This window comes from Pelodiscus sinensis, chromosome 9, assembly GCF_049634645.1.
Source record: "Pelodiscus sinensis isolate JC-2024 chromosome 9, ASM4963464v1, whole genome shotgun sequence".
Classification (NCBI taxonomy): Eukaryota; Metazoa; Chordata; order Testudines; family Trionychidae; genus Pelodiscus; species Pelodiscus sinensis.
This window is the reverse complement of record NC_134719.1, coordinates 16,702,719-16,726,204: the sequence shown is the minus strand read 5'-3', so window position 1 is coordinate 16,726,204 and position 23,486 is coordinate 16,702,719. Positions and strand designations below refer to the sequence as shown.

The 23,486-nt window shown below is 36.9% G+C and overlaps 1 protein-coding gene across 4 annotated transcripts in view; it reads right to left on the bottom strand.

The window, feature by feature from the left end:
- The window catches only part of ATG4C (autophagy related 4C cysteine peptidase), a 67,543-nt gene that overhangs the window by 30,954 nt on the left and 13,103 nt on the right, over positions 1-23,486 (bottom strand). For 3 of the 4 annotated variants that reach the window (XR_012905897.1, XR_012905898.1, XM_006126757.4), the window contains exons 5-10: positions 20,372-20,702; positions 17,620-17,690; positions 13,415-13,551; positions 9,837-9,915; positions 9,098-9,174; positions 4,181-4,300 (exon numbers count right to left, since the gene is read on the bottom strand). Coding sequence is in view for 2 of the 4 variants with exons in the window: in XM_006126757.4 (XP_006126819.2) it covers positions 4,181-4,300; positions 9,098-9,174; positions 9,837-9,915; positions 13,415-13,551; positions 17,620-17,690; positions 20,372-20,702 (815 nt within the window). In the remaining 2 variants the exon portion in view is untranslated. Of the gene's footprint in view, positions 1-23; positions 399-4,180; positions 4,301-9,097; positions 9,175-9,836; positions 9,916-13,414; positions 13,552-17,619; positions 17,691-20,371; positions 20,703-23,486 lie in introns of those variants that run through there. The other variant, XM_075936146.1, reaches the window with a different exon arrangement.

Here is a 23,486-nt window from a genome sequence, read left to right as displayed (position 1 = left end):
ATGCAAGATAACACACCAGATAAAATGTTAATTGAAAATGAAAGGATACGATACCCAGGTGTATTCATCTAATTACAACATGTTACAATATGTAATATGCATATTTGTTTTTATTTTCATTTGTCACATTAGAACAAACACACCGCACAGCTTCTCAATAGACCACTTTTTGTGGTAAATAAATATTTTTCTAACTCAGCCTCTTCTTGATACAATAACCAGACTTGGAGTTTCAGGCCCCAATCTTGCAACTTGTTACACACAGGCAAACTGAACCACTGACACATATGCAGAACTCCATTAGCATCCGTCCATGTGGAACAAGTTGCAGAACAGTCTTCATATTTTCTGTCATCTCTTGATTTGCGACTAGGATTTGTGGGGCAGGTTAGCACCTTCTGGAATTTCTGGAAGAATTTTTAGGGCACAGAGAGCACCTACAGCCATACTATTTAAACATACTACAAATCCTTAAACATACTACAAATCCTAACAGACTGCTATGCATCAGAGACTTCCCTTTATGTCCACACTGCACAACCTGCAATAGCACAGTGGAGAGACCAGGGTCCAACAACTGTAAATATAGGTTTATAATGCTATATGGACACTCCATTGTGGTGGCTTGGAAATACTGAGCCCATAAGACCATTTCCCACAGATCTGAATTTTTAACACAGTGTGGACATACCAACTGTTTCCTAAGAGACAAAAAAGTTGAGCCTCTGTCAAGGAAGCTATTTATACTAACAGTTATCAGTCACACATATAAATAAAAATAGCTTTAGTTGTATGTATCACTAGCCTAGATACAAAAAGGCTTAAATACCCTTTCCACTGTTTATTTAAGGTATTCAACACTCATTGAAGTTTAAAAAAGTTGCTGATCACCTTTGAAAGTAAATCTCAATACACAGCTTTACTATATGCTAAGCTAAATTAGTCTACAGCTATCACCTGCATTGAAGTGATCAAACTATGAACCACAAATATAATTTGCTTTAATTAGAAGCAATTGAAACACTAAAATGCTTGGATATTTAAATAGTATGAGTCATTAAAAAAAAGCAAGGTGGTGGGAAATGATGCTCAAAGTAAAATCAGATTTTGCCATTTTTACTGTGCTCAGCAATTTCTCACTTTATTCTAGATTATTTCACTTCTTTCTATTATTATGCTGTGAAAACCGGGAAGAAGGGAAAGAAGAGAGAGAGATATGAGGACAACTGTGATGAGCAGAAGACAATGAAAAGAGAAAAAAGAAAAGAAATGAGTGCTGTGAAAGAAAGCAAAGAGTTGAGACAAGAACAGAGACTATAGGCCTCTGAGGTGGGGGGGCGTAAGGGGGGGGGAGGGTCATTTGAGCCTTTCATTTCTAGTTCATTAGATGAAGCCAGCCCTGAGTCAGTAACAACTGAAATTCATAGTCACATGGCAGCTGTTTGATGGAAATGGGTTAGCACATATAGTCTAGCTCCTAAATGACATGTGTCTACAGACAAAAGCCATCAGCACAGTCTCAGAGAAGCCGAAGTAGTATGGAGACCGAACCATTCTCAGCCCTACAGGCGTTCCCTCTAGGTCAGGACTGAGCTAAATAAACAAGGCAGCATAGAAGATGACAGAAGACTTCATTCTCTACAGTCATTACTCTCACACCTCTCTGAGTACTAAATACTAAGGGAAATTATAAAAAGAAAAATGAGATAAAAAAGAAAGTAAACTAGAAAAGGCAGCAGAAAGGTGGTCATGGAAACTACTGCAGTATGGAACTTGATTAAAACTAGAAATTATTTCCAAATTGCACGTCACGCAGACTATCACTACCATTCAAGTCAATGGGTATGTTCTGGAAGTGTATTTTAGCTTTAGAAAAATTTAATGCAAAAGTGTGCATGTACATTACACTTGTGATATAAAATACTTCCATACAGATTTTCATGAGAATAAGAGACAATTATCAGAAGAGAGCTCATTAAATTTGACATGCTGATCTCAGTAACCCAACTTCTAAGCAATGTTTCTCTATCAATAGGGTCTACTTAATGGACATAGATAAGAGCTAGAAGACACACTTCCAAATGAATAAATCGCTTGGTTCTCAAACACATTTCTTTTTATAACCACTCCTACAACCTTCAATTTTTGGGACACTTATGGTATAAATTTGATCACTGTTGCATTTTTACCAAAGAAACACCCATTCTCAAAAAACATGAGCAAAGCAACTGAGCAGTGTTCAAAGAGCTGCTTAATTTTTAATTTAGTTGGCTTACAAAAACACATCCTACACCACACAGAAACTTTATCCTATACATGAAATATCATTCCTTGTATGAACTATCAGATCCTTTATAAGCTGACAAAAACAGCTCTGCAGTCTGAGAACCACTACTTTCTCCCCGCACCAAAACACAAATTTATCTACATTTCATATTTTTTCTAATAATTTAAATGGACATGATCAGTAATTAACTTTCAAAGATTAACAATTTTTTATGTGTTGAAGTAGGGCATATTTATAGTGCATTTTAAAACCAATATCAAGCAAGCCTTAGAGTCTGGGTCTATAGAACTCTACTTCACTTGCCAAAGAAGCAAAAATCTGAAGTCCTTCATCAACCTAACTTGGGTGACTCCATTTGACTTGGAAATATATTATGCTACAATTTAAGGCATTAAGTTTTCTTAAAGTGATCATAAAAGAACAGAAAAGTAACAGTCAAAGGCAGAGCAGGAAAAATTAACAGACTGATGGGTAGAGTGGAGGATGGGTAGAATTGTTTGTCACACAATCTTCATATGAAAACTTCCCTCTTTTTTAGGGAAAATGCATAATTTATTTTGGGTATACTTACACAATGACATATTAATATTAAAGAACCTGAAACTAAAATGCTAATAAAATAGTTTTAAGACTAAAATCAGCTCCTTTGACATTAAACAATATGCTTTTCAGAGCATCCAACAATTGGATAAGGAGAGAAATTCACCTGGCCTGAGATTTTAAGAGGGAGACAATAGAAAAAAAGAGCAAGTTTCTTACATATCTCAATTTCTCATTCACTATTTTGTCACGTTCTTAAATCTCTCAATCATAGCAGAGATATAAGCTAAACATAATGAAGCTTTATAGACTTTAATTCCATATCTCTAATGCTTATGGAGTTCCTGTCTTCTAGATCTACTTCCTAGTCCTCCATGGCTCAAAGAAAAAAGAACTTCATAAAAAACCTACAGACCATTTTATGTCGACATTACTTACTGGTTCATACCTTATCTAATAAAAATATTTAAACTTAAATAAAAAGTTATATTTTCTAAGTATTGTACAAACATTAATTCCTTGCATAGATGTGATAACCATTGTGACAAATGTAACAATATTATGACATGTCATTATTGTTGAATCCTTTTATAGGTAATTTTTGATGATAAAATATTTAGTTATTTGGTACCATCGTGAACACAACACGAGTGGCATTCAAACACTACAATAGTCTAGAAGAAAATGTCTGTCAATTAAATTCAAACCTATGTACATAAATCTATTCCTATGTTCTTCAAGTGGAATGGACATTGCAAGCTTACTGGATGATACCTGTTTTACTGCTTTAAAACAATGCTTCCAAGTCATAAAAATATTTCTTTATCTTGAAATGTAATCAAAATGGCACTTATATAACAAGAAATAATGCACAGTTTTCCTTTGCTCAAATATTTCCATTTAAAAAAAATTTCATCCCCAAGGGAAGGACTGCATTTTAAAAATTTCTCTTCAAGTTGAAGGCAATCCAATGACCATAAAAAATGCTGTCTACAAAAATATTTTCATTTCAATAGTGCCACCTAGTGGAATAATCCTATACTGAGCCTACTTATCATACTACACCGGTTTGTTTCAATCTGTCTCTTACACAAATCTTCTCTTAGCAATCATCTATTATGGTATTTATTCTCTTTCTCCAAATTTTATATGTTCATATTAGGGAGATGTAAAAATATTCTAGAATTCTTGTACGTTTGTGCTTCATCAATAAATCCTGTTTCTAGAACAGGATAGGTTCTATCTAATATATCTAAGACAATATTCTCTATCCTTAATAAACACAGTACATACACACTATCAAGAACTATAATAGTATCAGAGAGATATCATTTTCATAATTTCAATACTAACCTTAGTTATTTCTTCAGAAATTCTTTCAAAGTCTTGCACATTCTTACAATAAAATCCTATTGTACAGCTAGGATCCATGTTTTTGAATGACATCTTTTTGGGGGAAGGACAATGAAATGACTGCAATTATCAAGATAAAAGCATTTTAAAGATCCTTGAAAGACTTGAGGAAGACATAGCTATCAATGTTCTTGCCTATCATTAATGGCTTTACCATATAATTCACCATGCCACACACTCCCAAACTAGTGAAAACTGTTAAAGGTATTTCTGTCCCCAAAAATGTTCAAGTTATTTTACCCCTTGATATTCAGAAGGCCACATAAACTGTACTAGGTTATATTCTATTTACCAAACTTCCCATTATGCCACATGAATGCCAGTCCAAAAAAAAGGATGTAGAATCTGTCAAAAGTTGGAAGCAGCATTTTATGACATCATTTCATTAATATTCCCAAAGTAGAGAAGGTGAATGCTCCTGTGCCAAGTGCATTTGGTGCAGTATTTGCACTCTTACAATTATTGCTTAACCCCCCATGCACGTCCACTTCCCCCTTACATTAATCATTTATCTTTTTGGGAGGTATTTTCATTAGCAAGAGAAGTGGGTACAAAGGCAGTGTATTACAATGTACCACAAGTACAAAAATCCACTTTATATTTCACACAAAAGGATGTGTGTTTATGATAGGTGGTAAACTGACAGCTTTTGAAATGGAAACTACAAGTAATAGCAGCACAAACTTCCCCACATCACTTCACTCCCAAACTAAAAAGAATAAATACAGAATAGTTCACTTCAGTCTTCATGCCTACTTATTATTATAAAGACTGAACATGGGTAACAGTTGTGGGGTTTGTGTTTCTATGGAGCTGGACAAAAATCATTAACTCATTTCACATGTTACAGAAAAGCCATCTTATGGTTAAACCATTTGGTCATTACTGATCTAGGCTGCAGTCAGTGATCTAAATGGGTAAGGCTCTATATCCTACTACTGCTCAGAGCTATCCACACCCCAAGCCCTCTGTTAAATCATTAATCATTCTCTTATAATAGCTTAGTATTTAAATCAAACAAATTTTAACTGTACACATTTCATGTTCTACTGAGACTGGACTAGTAGTTTTATTCTACGAGTACTTCCTAAGAGACCAATATAAAAGGAAGTAATATGAGATATTTAGATGTGCATCAGGAAAACTCACTTAGCTCATCCTTGAGTCAAAATAACAACTGTTAAGATCTAACCTGTCTCTATAGAAAGGGCAATAAAGCAAGCTAATATCCAGCACTCTAATGGTGCAGAATCTCTCTTCCTAACACCTTCCTACTTTTCATTTTTGAGCTGCGTAAAAAGCAGATCTGCAAGAATACAGAGAGCTACATAAATTTTTTAATTGCTTCTCATTGTGGTAGTTGTACACTATATTGGCAGATATTGCTCTTTACTACTGACTGGCATGGTTACAAATAAAACAATTTACATTTTACACTAAATTGTTACAAAACTGATAGAGCATGGGAATGTAAATGGTTAACAGGAGAAGCTTACAGGTTTCAGTTAACTGGTAGGGGCTGGAGCAGTTCCCTGCATGCCCCAGACAGTGGCCTGTTCCTGTCCTAGGGAACCCACTCCCACCCCTGCTGCAGGTTACACGCTGGATTCCAGGGAGCTGGCTGCAGAGTCCGCAAAGTTGCCTCCCCAGCCTCGCTCCCAGCTCTGCAGTTTAAAACTTTATACTAGAGAGCCCACAACGTGTGTAACCATTAGGATTTTTAGCAGTTAGACGGTTAAATTATAAACGAATTTTTACATCCCTAATAAAGACTAGCAAGTTATATTTCTGCAAGACTGTGATACCTATTTATTGTGTTTTCTCTAACACTGCCCAAATATTGCATGCAGTTCTCAGTTAATCAAAGTTAGATATTGGAAGTCTGCCTTAAGTAAAGCATTCTAATAGTAATACTAAAAGTGGTAATGAAACATCCTAAGAGTAGTTTTGTAGTATGTTCAGCAGAAGGATTATTCAGCTGTGAAAGTCACTCTCTCAAAGAGAAGTGAGTAGGCATATTTTTCCCACACTCATCCAAAACTGTTTGCTAGAAGCCAATAGAGTGGATTGATTTCCAACTTATTCTGGATAATTTATCAATTTTGAAACTATTTCCTACAGAGAAAGCTAACAAGCTATTTATCTACACTAAGAAAGCAATTTCTGTTTATGTTCTGACACTTCTGGACAAATCATACATTACTACTCAATGCACTGAGTATGACCTTCCAATACACAATCCAGTATCCAGAAAAGCAGTATGATGTGATCAAGCCAAGCTGGCAGCTTGTACATCTTCAAAATACATTTAAACCACATTATTATTTGGAAATTCTTATTAATGACAAGCAGAAGCATGCTCTGGTAGATAAATCAGTGGACTAAGAGCCCAGAGATGAAGGTTCTGTTCTTGGCTCACTGGCCACTCTGGGTACATCTACACAGCAGGGCTAAAGTCAAATTAAGCTATGTAATTTCAGCTCCATCAATTGCATAGCTTAAGTCAAAATAGCTTAACTAGATTTCTGGTCTGCCTACAAAGCAGGAAGTTGAAGGGAGAACACTCTTCCTTTGAATTCCCTTACTCCTTGTGAAATGAGAGTTCCCATGAGTCAGAGTAAGAAATCTTCCAGCTCTACATAATTTCGAAATAAACTCTTGTAGTGTAGACCTGCACTATGTTATTTCGGAATAGCATGAGTTATTCTAAAATAATGCTGCTGTGTAGACATACCCCAGCGAGCAAAGAAAAGTCACTTCACCTCTCTTTGCTTCTGTTTCCCCTCTCATCTCATTAAACTGTAAGAGTTTCAGGACAGGGACTGTATTTTATTATGCACTTGCACAGGGCATAGCAGGACGGGACAACAATCCTACCCTAAGACAAATAAAGTTAGCTCGTTTACCAACTTTCATCTGAGGCCCTCAAAAGGGCACTATAAAATGAAAAGAGTTTTAGATATAGAATTTTTTCCCCTTTTGTTTGAGATTATCAAAAGGACCTAACGTTTATTTTAAAACTCAGAACCACTAGCAATCTGTGATTATAAAGTTCCCTCTAGAAACATAACTAAACATAACTTAATTAAAGAACCCTGTTAAAATTAAACACTGAAATTAGTTTCATAATTGCTTTAACCCAGTGTTAGGTTTTAATTTTTTATTTACTAGTGTTTGTATAAGCTTCTTATACGAATCTAAGCAGTTCTGCTAAGCACACTATTTGATATTTTGATAAAAGTTTGATTGATTTCAGCATGTTAGCTCTTTGAAGTTGGTATGTTAACTGAACGTTACTCAATAATATCAGACAAGGAAACTGAAATAATTCCAGTTCTTCTGTTTTTAAACTAACAGTTACACAACAGCTTTGGGGGGCCATAATAAAATTGCATACTATGTTATAAACTATCTGACTTATGTTTTCAATCTAATTAAATTTCATCAATTTAAGAATGTGCTGAATTTCCCAATTGGCACTCACAACACATAAGCTTAAAGGAGTATTTCTTCCTTCATTTCCAATATTTCGGAAGGATTTGCAGCAAAACTTTAAGTAGGTGTTACCATAGTATTCATTATTCTGGTGAACGCAAAATCCCAGAACTCTGCTGGAAGCAACCAATATGGGGGCATGAAAATGTTCCTTCCTCCCCAATTATGGTGTCGTTTTGTGAAATTGTGTTTTAGATTCTCTAATGTTTAACTTGGCAGAACCCCACACCACTAAAAACTACACTCTAGAGACCAGCTATATGTTTTAGTGGCTTGAGCCTGCAAGTGCTTTGAACCCTTGTCTCCCAATGAAATCAACAAGAATAGGTCCCAGATGGGTTCCGTAACTGATAAAGTATAATTTGAAAAAACCTGAAGGTTCATGTAAGGGCTGGACATCACAGAATCCAAAAGGAGAAGTTTTAAGATGCTGTACCAAATACCTCTTTTAGCAGGAATACCAGGGACATGTTGGCTTGTCTACAGGTTGCTTATAAATGCAATTCTTTAGGATATTTCCCTGAATTTACTCCTTTTTTTAAAATGTGAGTTGTTGGAAGAGGGAAGAAAATATTAATGTAAAAGTCAGATTTTTCAAGAGTCCGAAAGATGCATTAACTATAACCAGGAGACAGTAAACCATAGGTAACAAAAAGAAACAGTAACTACACTTTCAGACTTGACAAGCCCTTGAAAGCTACCAATCTGTGGAGCTGATTTGATTAAAAATAATAATAAAACTACCTGTTGAGAGGAACAGCATAGAAGACACACATAAAAAGAATATAACAATGGAAAATCCTGATCTAAGAAGCTGTTATGTTTAGCTGCTAGAAGCTAAGTAAATGACCTATAAAGTAATTAAAAATATACAACAGTACTGAAATGGCAACTACCAAGTATGGCTAGAGAACACACTGAAAATTCCAGGTTAAAGAAGCAGATTTATGTAGTTTATAGTTCAAAACAAAGTTATACCCCATTATACTATAGCATACATTTCTTACACCAATTCATTTATTTATTATATTATTATTATTATTATTATTATTATTAGAGAGCCCAGGTGTAATGTTTAAGGATTATGGTACTGCCTAGCTGTCTATAGTGGCATGATCTTTTAATTGTGGAGGATTTCTGGTATACAACAAGATAAAGACAAGTTAAATGAAGTACATAATAATTTAAAATCCACTGCCAAGTATTTAACCTTTGGTCATTTTTGTTGATTAGAAGTCTATAAAGAAGAACAAAATTTTGACAAACATATAACTGTAAAATTGCAGCTAGCTAGAACAGCTCTAAATAATTAGTGTAGGATTTATATGAGAAAAAACAGTACTAGCTCTTTATCCATACTACCTCAAGAGGGAAATCCTTTATGCTGACATCTACAAAAGATTGGCAGTAATGAGGATCCATGTAAATCAAACTGTCATCTACAAGGACAAAACAGAAGACAAGTAATTCAAAAACACCTTATTATTACACTGCTTACAATCCAATTTCTATGCAGAACAGCTGAAAAAAAAAAAGCCAGCAAGTAACTGCTTGCCAGACTGATATTCATTGACTGAAGCATCGGTTTTTGCAGGACAGATTAACTTTTGCATAATCAAATATGCTTGTATAAGCAGAATTTTTATAAAGTGATGAGACTGTCATTTAATTTTTGGTGATAAAATTACTTTTACAAACACACAATTATATTCTAGAGTTTGTATATGAAAAATGCATTGTGCTACTTCAACCTGACAGGAAGAACATATTGCTTGTCATTTGAGCATCAACTAGCATGACTTAAACTGGTAAAAAGTAAATATGTAAATAAGACCTGCCAGATAGCAGCAGCAAAGGCTTCTAAAGTTTGGTGAAACATAAATTATGCCTTGTTTATGCAACAAAGGAAATTAAATGTACATTTAACAGAATCCAATTACTATATGGGGCAAGTGACAAATGACTGTACTTTGCTAGATATGATGAATTAATAAGGTACTCATTTTGCTATTTTAATCATTCAGCTGCCCAGTGATCCTATATTAACTTTCTAGCTTTAAAAGGAAAACACTAAAGAGACATCTCTTATTAAAACACTAACCTTGAAATCCAGTAAAGTAATATGACTGCTTAGGTTTCCCACCAATAATACCAACACAGTACTCAAGACTCAAAATTCCCTGCCAACAAAATATTAAATAATTCAGATTTAAAGTCTAACAGAAGGAGGTGAGGAATTAAAGTAACATGGTGTAACTTTATTCATCTAATTTTTTCTGATCACCATTTAGAGAAAGATCAAGGTGAATGACATATTGAAGTGTCACAGTGTCGCCAACTTTTGCTATTTTATTCCAAGTCTCACGAATTGATGCTCTTCTGAAAGCTCCAATTCCTGGAGTCATGCAATTATATGAGAACCTCTTGCTCTTGTAGTTGTGGAGAAAAAACTAGGAAATGTAAACCTTAAGTGCTCAAAGATCAAAAGACAAATAAGGCTTATACTTGAAAAATGATTTTTAAAAATAACTGTAAAAATTTTCTGGGGCACTTTTTGAATGCTTGTGGTTGGCATAACTGACCACATGCTGGCAGTCAATCATGAAGGGAAGATCCCAGTTTGTTCTGAGGTGTTCGCAGTTTAAAAGACAGGCAGGGCAGTTTAGAAGAGAACAATAAATGTAACATAACAAAAGTTGAAGTCACTGTAGGCATCAAGTTTAACATATTTTATAGTTTTCTATATGTATATTGTTTTCAGCCTTTCACTGAGACCCTCCCTCCTGTTTGTTGGTAAAGCCCCACTCAGAGAGATTAATATCACAAGTAAAGGCTGCAGCTGCCTCTAAGACCAATACTCCTAAAAGACAAGAGGAGGTAAGAAAGGTGCACTAGTGAGTGCTCTGTCTTTATCTCCAATCCCACTCTGATCTACTCTGTGAAGAGAAACATGCTATGTATACCTAAGAAGGGAAACAGGAAGGAGTCAGGCAGAACTATATCTCATCCCTCAGGCAGGAACCTATAGAAGCCTAGAGTGATAGAGGAAGAAACAGTTCCCCGAGAAGAGCAGACACTGTAGAAGAAAAGAGTTTGATAAGAACTCTGATGTCCATCATAAGCCAAGACGAGGATTAGTCTCTTCCTCCTCCAAAAGACTATCTATCTAAGCTAAAATGTCAGGGTCACTCATGCCCCAATTTCTAGGGTATAGCCACTAAAGATAAGACCTTTACATATCATCAATTATATTGTGACATTTCTCTCTCAACAAGAAGTTTGGCTTTAAGAAGAGAATATTAACACAATTTCTACTTTTGAGCTATCACATTACTAAACCAAGATACAAACAATGTGAAAACCAAATTCTGAATGGTTTAAATAGGCAAGGAGAAAATACCACTTATTTCAAATATTAACAATAGCTAAAATGCATTACAAATCATGCTTATGCATATAAAACTGTTTTCTTCTCTTTATCTAAGTCCATCTTCACTCAACTTATTCCAGTTCAGGAAAACAGAACCAGAACTACTTAGGTAATACAAAGGTCTGATCTCTCTATGAGAATCAGGTACTTTTCTTCTATTAAAAAAAGGAACAACTATCATCTACAAATTGCCAAATCTCTTGTAAACACTTATTTACCTAATTCAGTTCTGAAGTCTGCATTTCATTTATTTAAATCTACACCAAAGATACAGTCACTGTCAACGAATTACAAAGAGAGGATGATTGATACATGCAATTGAAACCCCTTTTATCCTAGCTCCAGTGAGATATCTGCAAATGACAGCATGTTTCCCAGTAAAACAATGGTCAACACCAATACGGAAGCCCACATTAAAGAAGAGGGACCTCAGAATCAGAAACCCTTATGAAAAAAGCAACGAAAGTGGTCTGTGTGTCAGTCTACAAATAAAGGCATTATGATTCTATATTCAGACGTTCAAAAGCTCTTTAGCAGAAGTGTTGTAATAGGAGTAGGATTATTAGATCAGGTCTGCAACCATGCACATGTTTTATAGTACCTACACTAACTAGCAAAGAGCAAAGGCTCTTCTAAAATCACCTGTCTAGATCCACAAGGAAAGGAATCAAGACAGAATAGATACTTCATAATTCATTCCTTAAATAAACAAGACTTCACAGTTCTCTCCTTGACTATAAACATGTTTCATAACTGTTTCTGAAATTTAGTAATAAAATGAAACAGATAGTTAAGAGAAAGGAAAAACAGGTAAAGTAATTCAAGTGCCAATCTCTCAGATTTTCTTAATGCTACTGAGCAGCTTCTTAAAGTGTCCAGTCATATACATTTAGACAAGATTAAAGGATGATTCTGTGTGATTAACAATAGGATAGTAAAAAGAAAGGAACAGAATTAAGTAATTCTGCTGGTTAAACTACCAAAATGTGCTCAGGGGACATGAGAATTACGGTTCAAATTCTTAGAGACTATTTTTAAGTATTGAGTTAACTAAAAAAGCTGAACATCTGTTGATGAAAAGTTAAACGGAAAAAAACACCCCACCCCTACACTAAATTGTTTGCTCCTAGCTCTGTGCTGAAATTTGATATACTGGTATGTTTTAGCGATGTAAGCAACTAGTCAACTACTTAATAAGCATTTGCTTATTGGGTAGTTGAGTAGGAACTGGACTAGACCCTTCCCCCCCTACCCTTGCTGCCTTTATTAGACAGATGCAGCAAGGGGGAGGGGGGAGCACGAGACAGTGCTGGGGGGAGATGGCTTAAAAGCTAGTGCCACCTACCCAGCACCATCTCTGCAGGGGGGGGCAGAGGAGGCAGGGGGAAACAGTTCTGCTCACGCTAGTTCCACTGCTGCTCCTCTTCAAGCCACCTGTGACTCTTGTACATTTCAAAGGAAGAGGCACAGAGGGGAACTCGTGCCAGCAGGGACTGCTTTGCTCCCCCCAATGGCGTGGGTTCCTGCTGCCTCTCTCCCTTTGAAATATACAAGAGCCACAGGCGGCTCTTGTACATTTCAAAGGGAGAGGTGCAGTGGGATAGCGAGTGCTCCCCTTATTGACTAATCAAGTAGTCGATGGAAATGCCATCGATTACACAATTAGCTGATTAATTGAAATTTAACATCCCTACTATGTTTTTCATTTTTAATCATCACTTTCTCACATACAGAGAGACATGCAAACCTTCAGGTAATGAAATAATGGACACAAACTGCCAACTGGGTACATGATTATAAACCTTCAATCTGGAAAAAAAAAAAAAAAGGTAGAAGAAATAAGCTGTAAAAGTGCACCTGGTAGTCTTCAATATTTGCTATGTAAGTATAAAAAACGAGAAGAAAATAAACAGCTTGATTTATATTTGTTAAGTGATGGTTAATATGAAAGTTCATTTAAGGCACCACAAATGAAAATACCATACATATACTAAATTATTGTTTGTAATTTGAATAATCATGTTAGAAAACTACTTATGCTATATTTTTCCACTGCTAGATCACAGGACATCGTGCTCTACAATTATGTGTGATTTTGTAATACTGACATTTAAAATCTGTCAAGTCAAACTTTATAAATTACAACAGTAAAATCATCCTCACATATTTAATAGCTAGAAGATTACCATGAAGAATATTTTTATACCTTAGTGTTTGAAAAAAAAAAAAAAAAAACTCTAATTTCATACCTTTACAAACTCCAAGTAGTCCATGTTGGTTCTCTCTCCACCGAGTCTTACAGGCACTAATATCATTACAGCTTTCGTGTCTGCTTTTTCAGAGCCCACAGAAGAGCACTGTCTATCAACAACATCCAAACTGTAAACTGAAAAGATAATTAATATACTTGAAGATCATTAAAGTACACATAATTTTTGAAGTAAAAATAAAAGGATTACCTTTTACAAAATGTACATGTAAGCAGAATAAACCAAAACTGGGTACATTTCTTTAAAAATAATGCTCTCATTAAACAATCTTCCTGAAAAATCTGTATTAATAAAAACTAATTACATTTTCCTCGCCTCGAGTGGCATTTTCTAGAATGATATGTTACATTGCAGAGTTCAACAATTTGGATAAGTGGCCTTAGAGTGTAAATAACAGTTTTAGTAAGAAATTTTAAACTAACTTTCATATTAAAAAATAAATACAAAGTTTGTGATCAACAGAAAAATTTACACCCTTAAATTTAAAAAAAAACAACAAAGAACATCTAGCCCAGTAGTATCCTGTCTGCTGAACGTGGCCAATACCAGATGCCCCAGAGGGAGGGAACACAACAAGTAATCCTCACATGATCTCCTGTCAGCCATTTCCAGACAAACAGAGGCTAGGGACACCATTCCTACCCATCCTGGCTAATAGCCATTGATGGATCTAATCTCCTTGAATCTATCTAGCTCTTTTTTGAACCCTGTTAAAGTCCTAGTTTTCACCACATCCTCTGGCAAGGAGTCCCACAGGTTGACTATGTGCTGAGTGAAGAAAAACTTCCTTTAGTTTGTTTTAAATCTGTCGCCTATTAGTTTCATTTGGTGACCCCTAATTCCTATATTGTGGGAATAAGTAAATAACTTTTCCTTTTTTGCTTTTTCCACACCAGTAATGATTTTATAGACCTCTATCACATTCTTCCTTAATCTCCTCTTTTCTATGATGAAAAGTCACAGTGTTTTTAATCTCTCTTCATATAGGACCTGTTCCAAATCCCTAATAATTTTTGTTGCCCTTTTCTGAACCTTTTCCAATGCCAATGTGTCTTTTTTTGAGATAAGGTGACCACATCTGTATGCAGTATTCAAGATGTGGGCATACCATGGTTTTATATAGAGGCAATAAGATATTCTATGTCTTATTCTCTATCCCTTTTTAAATGATTCCTAACATTCTATTTGCTTTTTTGACTGTGCTGTATTCTGTGTGGATAAGAACATAAGAACGGCTGTACTGAGTCAGACCAAAGGTCCTTCTAGCCCAGTATCCTGTCTGCCGACAGTGGCCAGCACCAGGTGCCCCAGAGAGGGTGGACCGAAGACAATGATCAAGCGATTTGTCTCCTGTCATCCATCTCCAGCTACTGACAAACACAGGCCAGGGACACCATTTCTATCCCCTGGCTAATAGCTTTTTATGGACCTAACCTCCATGAAATTATCTAGCTTCTCTTTAAACTCTATTATAGTCCTAGCCTTTACAGCCTCCTCTGGCAAGGAGTTCCACAGGTTGACTACACGCTGTGTGAAGAAGAACTTTCTTTCATTAGTTTTAAACCTGCTACCCATTAATTTCATTTGGTGTCCTCTAGTTCTTCAATTTAGGGAACTAATAAATAACTTTTCTTTATCGGCCCTCTCCACACCACTCATGATTTTATAGACCTCTATCATATCCCCCTCAGTCTCCTCTTTTCTAAACTGAAAAGTCCCAGTCGCCTTAACTTCTCCTCATATGGGACCCATTCCAAATCCCTAATCATTTTAGTTGCCCTTTTCTGAACCCTTTCCAAGGCCAAAATATCTTTTTTGAGGTGAGGAGACCACATCTGTACTCAGTATTCAAGATGTGGGCGTACATAGTTTTATACAGGGGCAGTAAGATATTCTGGGTCTTATTTTCTATCCCTTTCCTAATAATTCCTAGCATCCTATTTGCCTTTTTGACCGCCGCTGTACACTGCGTGGAAGTTTTCAGAGAACTGTCCATGATAACTCCAAGATCTCTTTCCTGATTTGTTGTAGCCAAATTAGCCCCCATCATACTTTATGTATAGTTGGGGTTATTCTTCCCCGATGTGCATTACTTTACACTTATCCACATTAAATTTCATTTGCCATTTTGTTGCCCAATCACTCAGTTTGGTGAGATCTTCTTGGAGTCCCTCACAGTCTGCCTCTGACTTGACTATCCTAAACAGTTTTGTATCATCTGCAAACTTTTTCAGATGTTTCCAGAGAACTATCCACAATGACTCCCAAAATCTCTCTCGAGTAGGTGTAACTAAATTCATCCCAATCATTTTGTGTGTATAGTTGGGAGTATTTTTTCCAATATGCTTTACTTTACATTTATCAACATTAAATTTCATTTGCCATTTTGTTGCCCAATCACTTAGTTTGGTGAGATCTTTTTGAAGCTCATCACAATCTGTTTTGGTCTTAACTATCTTGAGCAATTTGGTATCATCTGCAAATGTTGCCACTTCACTGTTTACCTCTTTTTCCAGATCATTTATAAATTGAATAGGATTGGTCCCAGGACAGACGTTTGAGGGACCCTATTAGTTACCTCTCTCCACGCTGAAAACCTAGCATTTATTCCTACCATTTGTTTCCTGTCTTTTAACCAGGTATCAATCTATGAAAGGACCTTCCCTCTTATCCCACGAGAACTTGCTTTAATTAAGAGCATTTGGTGAGGAATCTTGTCACCAAAGGCTTTCCGGAAATCTAAGTATACTATATCCACTGGATTCCCCTTGTCCACATGTTTGTTGATGCCCCTCAAAGAACTCTAGTAGATTAATAGGACATGATTTCCCTTTACAGAAACCATGTTGACTTTTCCCCAATAAATTATGTTCATCGATGCGTCTGATAATTTTATGTTCAAACAATATAGTATTAGATTCTGAGTTAAACTAAAAAAACTAATACCATTGTTTTCCATCCTTCACTTAGCGAAGTACATAAAAGACAAAAATAAAGTCCAATAGTTAAGTCAAGACTACATTAGGGCTTTTTATAATTCTCTCACATTTAATACCCTAAGGTGTAAATTGTAACATGGTAAGGAAATTTGTTTACAATAAATAATTAAGTTGAATGTGTCCCTTTAAAACTAGCTTGATAATACAGCAGTATCTTTCCTTTCTATGATCTCCCAAGATCAGGTATATCACAAAAATGAATAATTTTGGCAACTAAACACAGCTTTCCATTAAAAGCCTAGATGTCAGTCACTAGTGTAAAGTTTTATTACATATTTAGTTTGTCTTGTCACCCTCCTCTGATCCTGCACATCCCCCCAGAACCGTAATCTAACCTGCCCTGTTAATTATAACAACCAAGTACTTAAAAGCATTTTGTTCTTCAGAGGTCTTATACATTGTGTTAACAGTAGAAAATAGGTAATCACAGTGTTTGTTTTATGAGATTGCTCACAACTTTAAGCTTGAAAACTGATCAGATTTATTACTAATCAAAAACTGTGCATTAACTTTCCCATGGACACAGTCCTGCAAGAAAAAGGGACCTTCTTGTTGCAAAGAGAATGCAGCTTAAAATATTTTTACAATGCATTAGGAGGCTGTGCCACCTGCCCGCTATGCTCGCCAAACCTCCTCTCTCTGGCCTCTTTCGCGGACAATGACTGTGACAGCATGATGGTGTCATTCTGTTGCCTGTCAGGAAAATCTTTTTTATACAGAGAGAGATATAATACATTGAACTACCGACAGTATTTTATTTTGGTTTGTGTTTTTGTTTAAGTCTCTAACACGTCCTGCACTCCACCAAAAGGAAAAAATGAAGATATGAAAGGAAGATGTAAACCACATTTTTTATTTTGAAGAGTAGGCCTAACCAAAAGACTCCTTAGAATCAACTAAAAAGTCATCTAAGTTTTTTTGACATCTGATTAGGATGATGGCACTCAAGCAATTTATTAAGCTTTCCATGTGTTATGTTTGCTTCATCAAAACAAAAGCCAAAGATGTGATGCAGGAATCAATATCAGCTCTGAACTTATTATTACAATATTTAGGATTTCAAAATATATTTATAGCATTTAGTTTTTTCTTTGGAAAATGTAATGTTGTTGAGCATTAATTGAAAAGCATATGGAAAGTGCTTAGAAAGTTGACTAAAACCTACACAATAGCCACATCACTTACCTGTGCAGTCCTGAGCAACATAGATAGTTATCCCTTGTAATTCAGGATCTCTCGATTCCTCAACAGCTTTTCTAAATACAAATAAAAGATTATTTGATTGAGTATTTCATATCAAGAAATCAAAAGTAAATTGAATTTATTCTCTTGATTTTTAGAAATGCTATTAATTTGAATTTAAAAGCAACTGATTTCAAAACACGCCCGTTTCTGACAGATTGCCTTTTAAACAGGAACCCCTTAAATAAAAATAAATTGAAATTTATTTTATTGTTTTTTCCCCTTTCATCCCTATAGAATGTTTTTAAAAGCCATTCCAACAAAGCAGAAATGGACAGGCAATTAAAAAGAAACAGTGAGTGTGACAATACACAGAATATTGTTAAATGCACAAAATTAACTAACTAAACACAAACATCACCAGCAATCCACATGCTTTTGGTTGTAGTACTCTTTTATTTATAAATATAGGAAATTAAAAATCTCATATCTGTTGGGAATGTTTTTAAATTGATAGGGTTCCTTTCATTAACCTCTAAAGTAGTATCACTCAGTATCAACTGTTTTTCAGCTCACATAACTAAACTAAGATGGCAAGCTAAAGACCTATAGAATTAGCTTCAGATTATTAGAACAAAAACTAACATTTGAACAGCTCCAAGATTTCAGTGAAATTTGTAAAAAGATAATTGCGGTACTAAACTAGCTACAGTAGAATAATAGTAATGGACCTAAAGAATAAAAAGAAAATATATGTCAATACTCTGAATCATGATCAGTGAAGGACAACATTTGTAAAGAACTTAATCTGTTCAAAATAGAAGATTAGCCTTTGACTTCTGATATGTGATTGAATAAAATGACCACTATCCCTCTATTTCACAATATATTCTGAAGAATCATTTAATACAGATATTCTTAAGTTATGGAAGAGCTATACATTTTCAGTAATGCAGTAAGGGAGAAAGTTTTAGGAAAGGAAAAATTTGCAGTGTTTGAACTAAAGTGAGAATTATGTTGAAAGGAATGCATGATTTGAATGTGTGAGTCCTGAAGCCAAATATTATTTTGCAAATTAGAAAATGGGTTAGTAGAAAATATGTATAGAAATTTCATAAAAAAGTAAATTTCCATTATCTATCACATGAAGAAAATATTACAAAATACAGGCAAATACATAAATAACTTTCACCTGTCATAGCACAAACATTATAGTTTTTCAATGTGGGGATCATCAAATGGAAATTACTCCAGCATTTAGATAAATGTAGAAAAATTACATCTGACTTTGACCTCTCATGCTTAGGTGACTTACTAATGATTCTGTTATGGCTAAACTGGGACTTACCTAAAGCATAGGACTATAAGAACCAAAATAAGTACAGGTTGAACCTCTCTCATCCAGGACTGCCTGATCCAGCAACATCCATGGTTTGGAAGGATCACAGATGTTGCTAGACCAGAGAGCTCTGGCCGCAGAGCTTGAGAGCAGTAGAAGTGGATCCGGTGTAGTCCATGGCAGCCTTCAGGGGCAGTTTCTTGGGGGTAGAGAGCCCCAGGAGCAGCTGTCAGCCAGGCCCGGCCAAACTGTGCAAGGCCAAAGGCAGTATGGCTGAGCCAGGTGGGTGGGGCCAGGAGCAGGGCAGCACGGGGCCCTGAGTGAGTGGCCAGGTGGGCAGGGCTGGGAGCAGAGCAGCGTAGGGCCCAAGGCAACCGCCTTGCTCAAGTGCTGGGCCTGCTGCCAGCTGCTTCAGTGTTCCCCAACCCCAGACCCACATGGTGACAGCTGCTCCCAGGGCTCCCTGACCCTGGCCCTCATGGGGAACCCTAGGAGCAGCTGCTACCACCACACGCACGGGCCAGGGAACCCTGTGAGCAGCTGCTACCTCCTCGTGTGCAGGACTGGAGTCAGGGAAACTGCTGCCATGTACTCGAGGCCAGAGGCAGTAAGCAAAGTCCCGGGAGTGGGCTGGGGATAGCAGACCTAAGCAGGTAAACCACATGAGGTCATGCCTCTGGGTTCTCCTGGAGTAGCAGCCAGGGGGGGAGCTGCCAGAGAGCCTGGGCGTCTGACTTCCCCTGGTCTGTCAAATTCCCTTGTTAGGGACCACTCTGGTCCCGAGGGTGTATGACGAGGGCGGTTCAACCTGTAGTAGCCAAAGAAATGGCATACAGAGGCACAAAGAATAAAGACATTTGACTTTTTTTTTTTACTCACATTGAATGTCACAGATCCTTTACTTTTACTATAATATAATTATAATATTAATAGACCCACACATTTACAGTTTCACAAGAATTTGGTGTGTGCAAAGAAATGCTGAAAACATCCATTTTAGCTCTGACATTTCATTACATTACAGCCCCCAGGTTACAGTACAAAAAAAAAAACCCCTTTAATATTATGCATGTTTCAAGGATGAAAGAGTGGTTAGTTTTTAGAACATTTCATTAAAGGCAGCTCGATTTAAAGATCAGGTGTGGAGAGACCTTAGGTCTCTTGTTGCCTAGACTGGAGAAAAATAGGAATGTTTCAGAAATAAATGACAAGATTGGATACTCATACTTCAGTTCCTGAATCTGCGATTTCCCTTCCTATCTCTTCTAAATTGCTAGTAACATGGACATTTTGCTAAGTCAATTATTAATGGTTAAGGGTCCAATTACCCTGAAGAAATCTCAAGACATTTTTAAATGTTTCTCCCGTAACACTCAAGGCATTGCAATAAAGATGGATAATTTTAAAATATTTTACCTCAAAATGTGTGCTACTACTGCAGGCCCATACCAGTCTCCAGCTGTTTTCCCAGACTTCTTTCCATATTCTATTAGCTGATGCAAGCCAAAATATGCTGGTGGAGAATCTCCAAACCAAGAGATTATTTTTCTATGATAAATTTCATCTCTTATTTCACTGTCATCACAGTCTCTCTTTAGTGCTTCCTTATGATCATTTGACAGGACCTTGGGTTCTGTCTCCTCTGTAAGTGATGCTTCAAATGATGTAGTCAGCTTTTTTACAGTGTGGCTTGTCCATGATTCAGAATCTGAATTTTCAATGTTCAATGCAGCCGGCCATGTCCAGGCTGCAACAGAATATTTTTAAAAGATATATTTTACACGTTTTCTTAAAAGTAAGTTTTCTGTATAATCACAAAAAGTGCCAATTTTAATAAAACCAACTGAGGCTTTACATAGACATCCAAATGCTGCTGATATGAATATAGGCAAAGAAAAAAATTTCAACTGCAATACAATGTGGTTGATCTATTTTTATTTGTGCTGGAAAGAAGGGGAAGAAAGGAAGACACCAGTCACATTATATTAACTTTCTTAGCTATTAATGCTAGCAAGATTTTCCAGGAGAGGATATAATGGACCCTGCAGTCTTAGCCAGTTAGGGTATAATTACAAGACACAGATTAGGTGAATGTACATATCAATACAGTAAGGCCAGGTCTACACTAAAGAGGAAAGATGAATCAAGATAAGCAACTCCAGCTATGTTAATGACATAGCTGGAGTCGATGTACCTTGATTTGAGTTTCCCTGCCATCCCCATAGCAGGGGGTTGATGGAAGCAAACACTTCCTTTACTCCTCGCAGGAGTATCAGCTGGTGACAGGGGCACCCTCTGAGTTCAATTTAGCGCATCTTTACTAGACCCACTAAATCAAACTCCGGAAATTTGATTGCAGCAGCGTTGATCTTCCCCAGAGTGAAGACATGGCCTTAGCTAACTAACTCCTCCACTACTTATGCTACACATTGATGATATCATCATATGGACCCAGGAGAAGTAGACCCTTGAAGAATTTCACAGGGATTTCAACAATTTTCCATCGCACTATCAACCTCAGCCTGGACTAATCTACACAAGAGATCCACTACCTTGACATGACAACACAAATAAATAATGGCCACACAAACACTATCCTATTTTGGAATCCTATTGACCATTATTCTTACCAACATATGTCATGGATGGAAGCTAGAAGCATCACATAGTCCATTGTCTATAGCCAAGCCCTAAAATACAATAACATGCGCTCTAATCCCTCAGAAAGGGACAAACACTTATAAGATCTTTATCAAGAATTCTTAAAACTTAAATACCCACCTAGTGAACTAAATAAACAGATTCACTGAGCTAGACAAGTACCTGGAAATCACCTACTTTAAGTAAGGCCCAACAAGGAAAACAACAGACCACCACTGGTTATCACCTACAGCCCCCAGGTAAAACCCTTGCAGTGCATCATTGCTAACTAAAACCTATCCTAGAAAACAATCCCTCACTCTCTCAGACCTTGGTAGACAGGCCAATCCTTGCCTATAGACAGTCCCCCAACGTGAAGCAAATACTCACTAGCAGCCACACACCACACAAATGCTTACCCAGGAACCTATCACTGCCAACCTGTCCATATATCTATACAAGTGATGTCATCACAGTACCTAACCACATAAGCCACACCATCAGGGGCTTATTCACCTGCACATCCACTAACGTGATATATGTCATCAAGTGCCAGCAATGCCCCTCTACCATGTATATTGGTCAAACGGGACAGTCTCTGCGCCAAAAGATAAATGGACACAAATCAGACATCAGGAAAGGTAACATACATAAACCTGTAGGGCAGTGGTTCTCTAACTTTTTGGCCTGAAGCCCACCATGCTCAATGCAGACCACCGGCCAACCTACTATGATGACTGGAGGCTGGGGAGTCTGGCCAGAAGGAGGCTGAAAGTGGGGGTGTGGGACGGAAGGGGGTAGGAGAAGGCTGGGGGTGAGGGGTCTCGGTGAGAGGCAGCAGTGCGGAGGGGAGGCCAGCTTTTAAGCCAGGTCCCTCCAGTATCAACTCCTGCTTCCCTTCCCCTGCTTTGGTGCCTCTGTATCACAGGCAGCAAGGGAGGCGGGAAGCAAGGAGTCAACTAGATTAACCAACAAGCTTAAGCTTATCAGTTAATCGACTAGTTGACTACTCATTCACATCCCTAGTCAGGGTGTCTGCAAGGTGTAAACTCAATGAAGCAAATGGATTACAACTCTCATACTTAAGGAGGACTATTTAAATGTCAAGTTAAATTATTTCACTGATGATCATTTTAATATAAACCTGCAGTTAGTGTTCTCAACTCACAATTTCAAACCACTTGCTATGTCTTCCCAGCTGCTAAAAGCCTAAACTTATGTTGGCCAGATGTTATAACCTCCTCCAGTTTCTCCCAGGAACTATGATGCACGTATGCATCTTCAATGCAAAATTCTGCTAAACATAAAAACTTGCATAATTCCCATAATGTGTAAACTCAATTTAATATCAAAATAAAAACTATAGATTACAGTTTGACAATACCTACTTCAACATGTATAAGAGAAAGATTTCAGTCATAGGAAGTGACTTACTAACCTCTGGCTTCATATTAAGCTCTTTAGAGGAATATTCAGAAATCGTGGAAGAAGCAAATTTAAATTAGGAATGTAAAATCCCTTTTAATCAGTCAACTGGTTAAATTTAACATTTAAGCTTAACATTTAACCAGTTAACTGATTAAACAGGATACCAGGCTAGAGACCATTCCAGCCTGGCTGGAGCAGTCCCCAACCCCACACAGCAAGGGGGCTTCTGCCCTCTTGTGATGGCAGGCTGCTGGCTCCTTTCTGTCCCCAGACCGCCAGCTCCTGTCTCTGCTAGCAGCATGGTGGGCCTGACAGGGCTGGAGTATCCCTCTGCAGGCCGTGGGCAGGAGGCTGTTTCCTGGCACTGGTTAACCGTCACTCAGTAAGCATCATCTGATAAAGGTGATGCTTATCGGGTAACTGGTTACTTGTTCACATCCCTAATGTAAATGTAACATAGTTA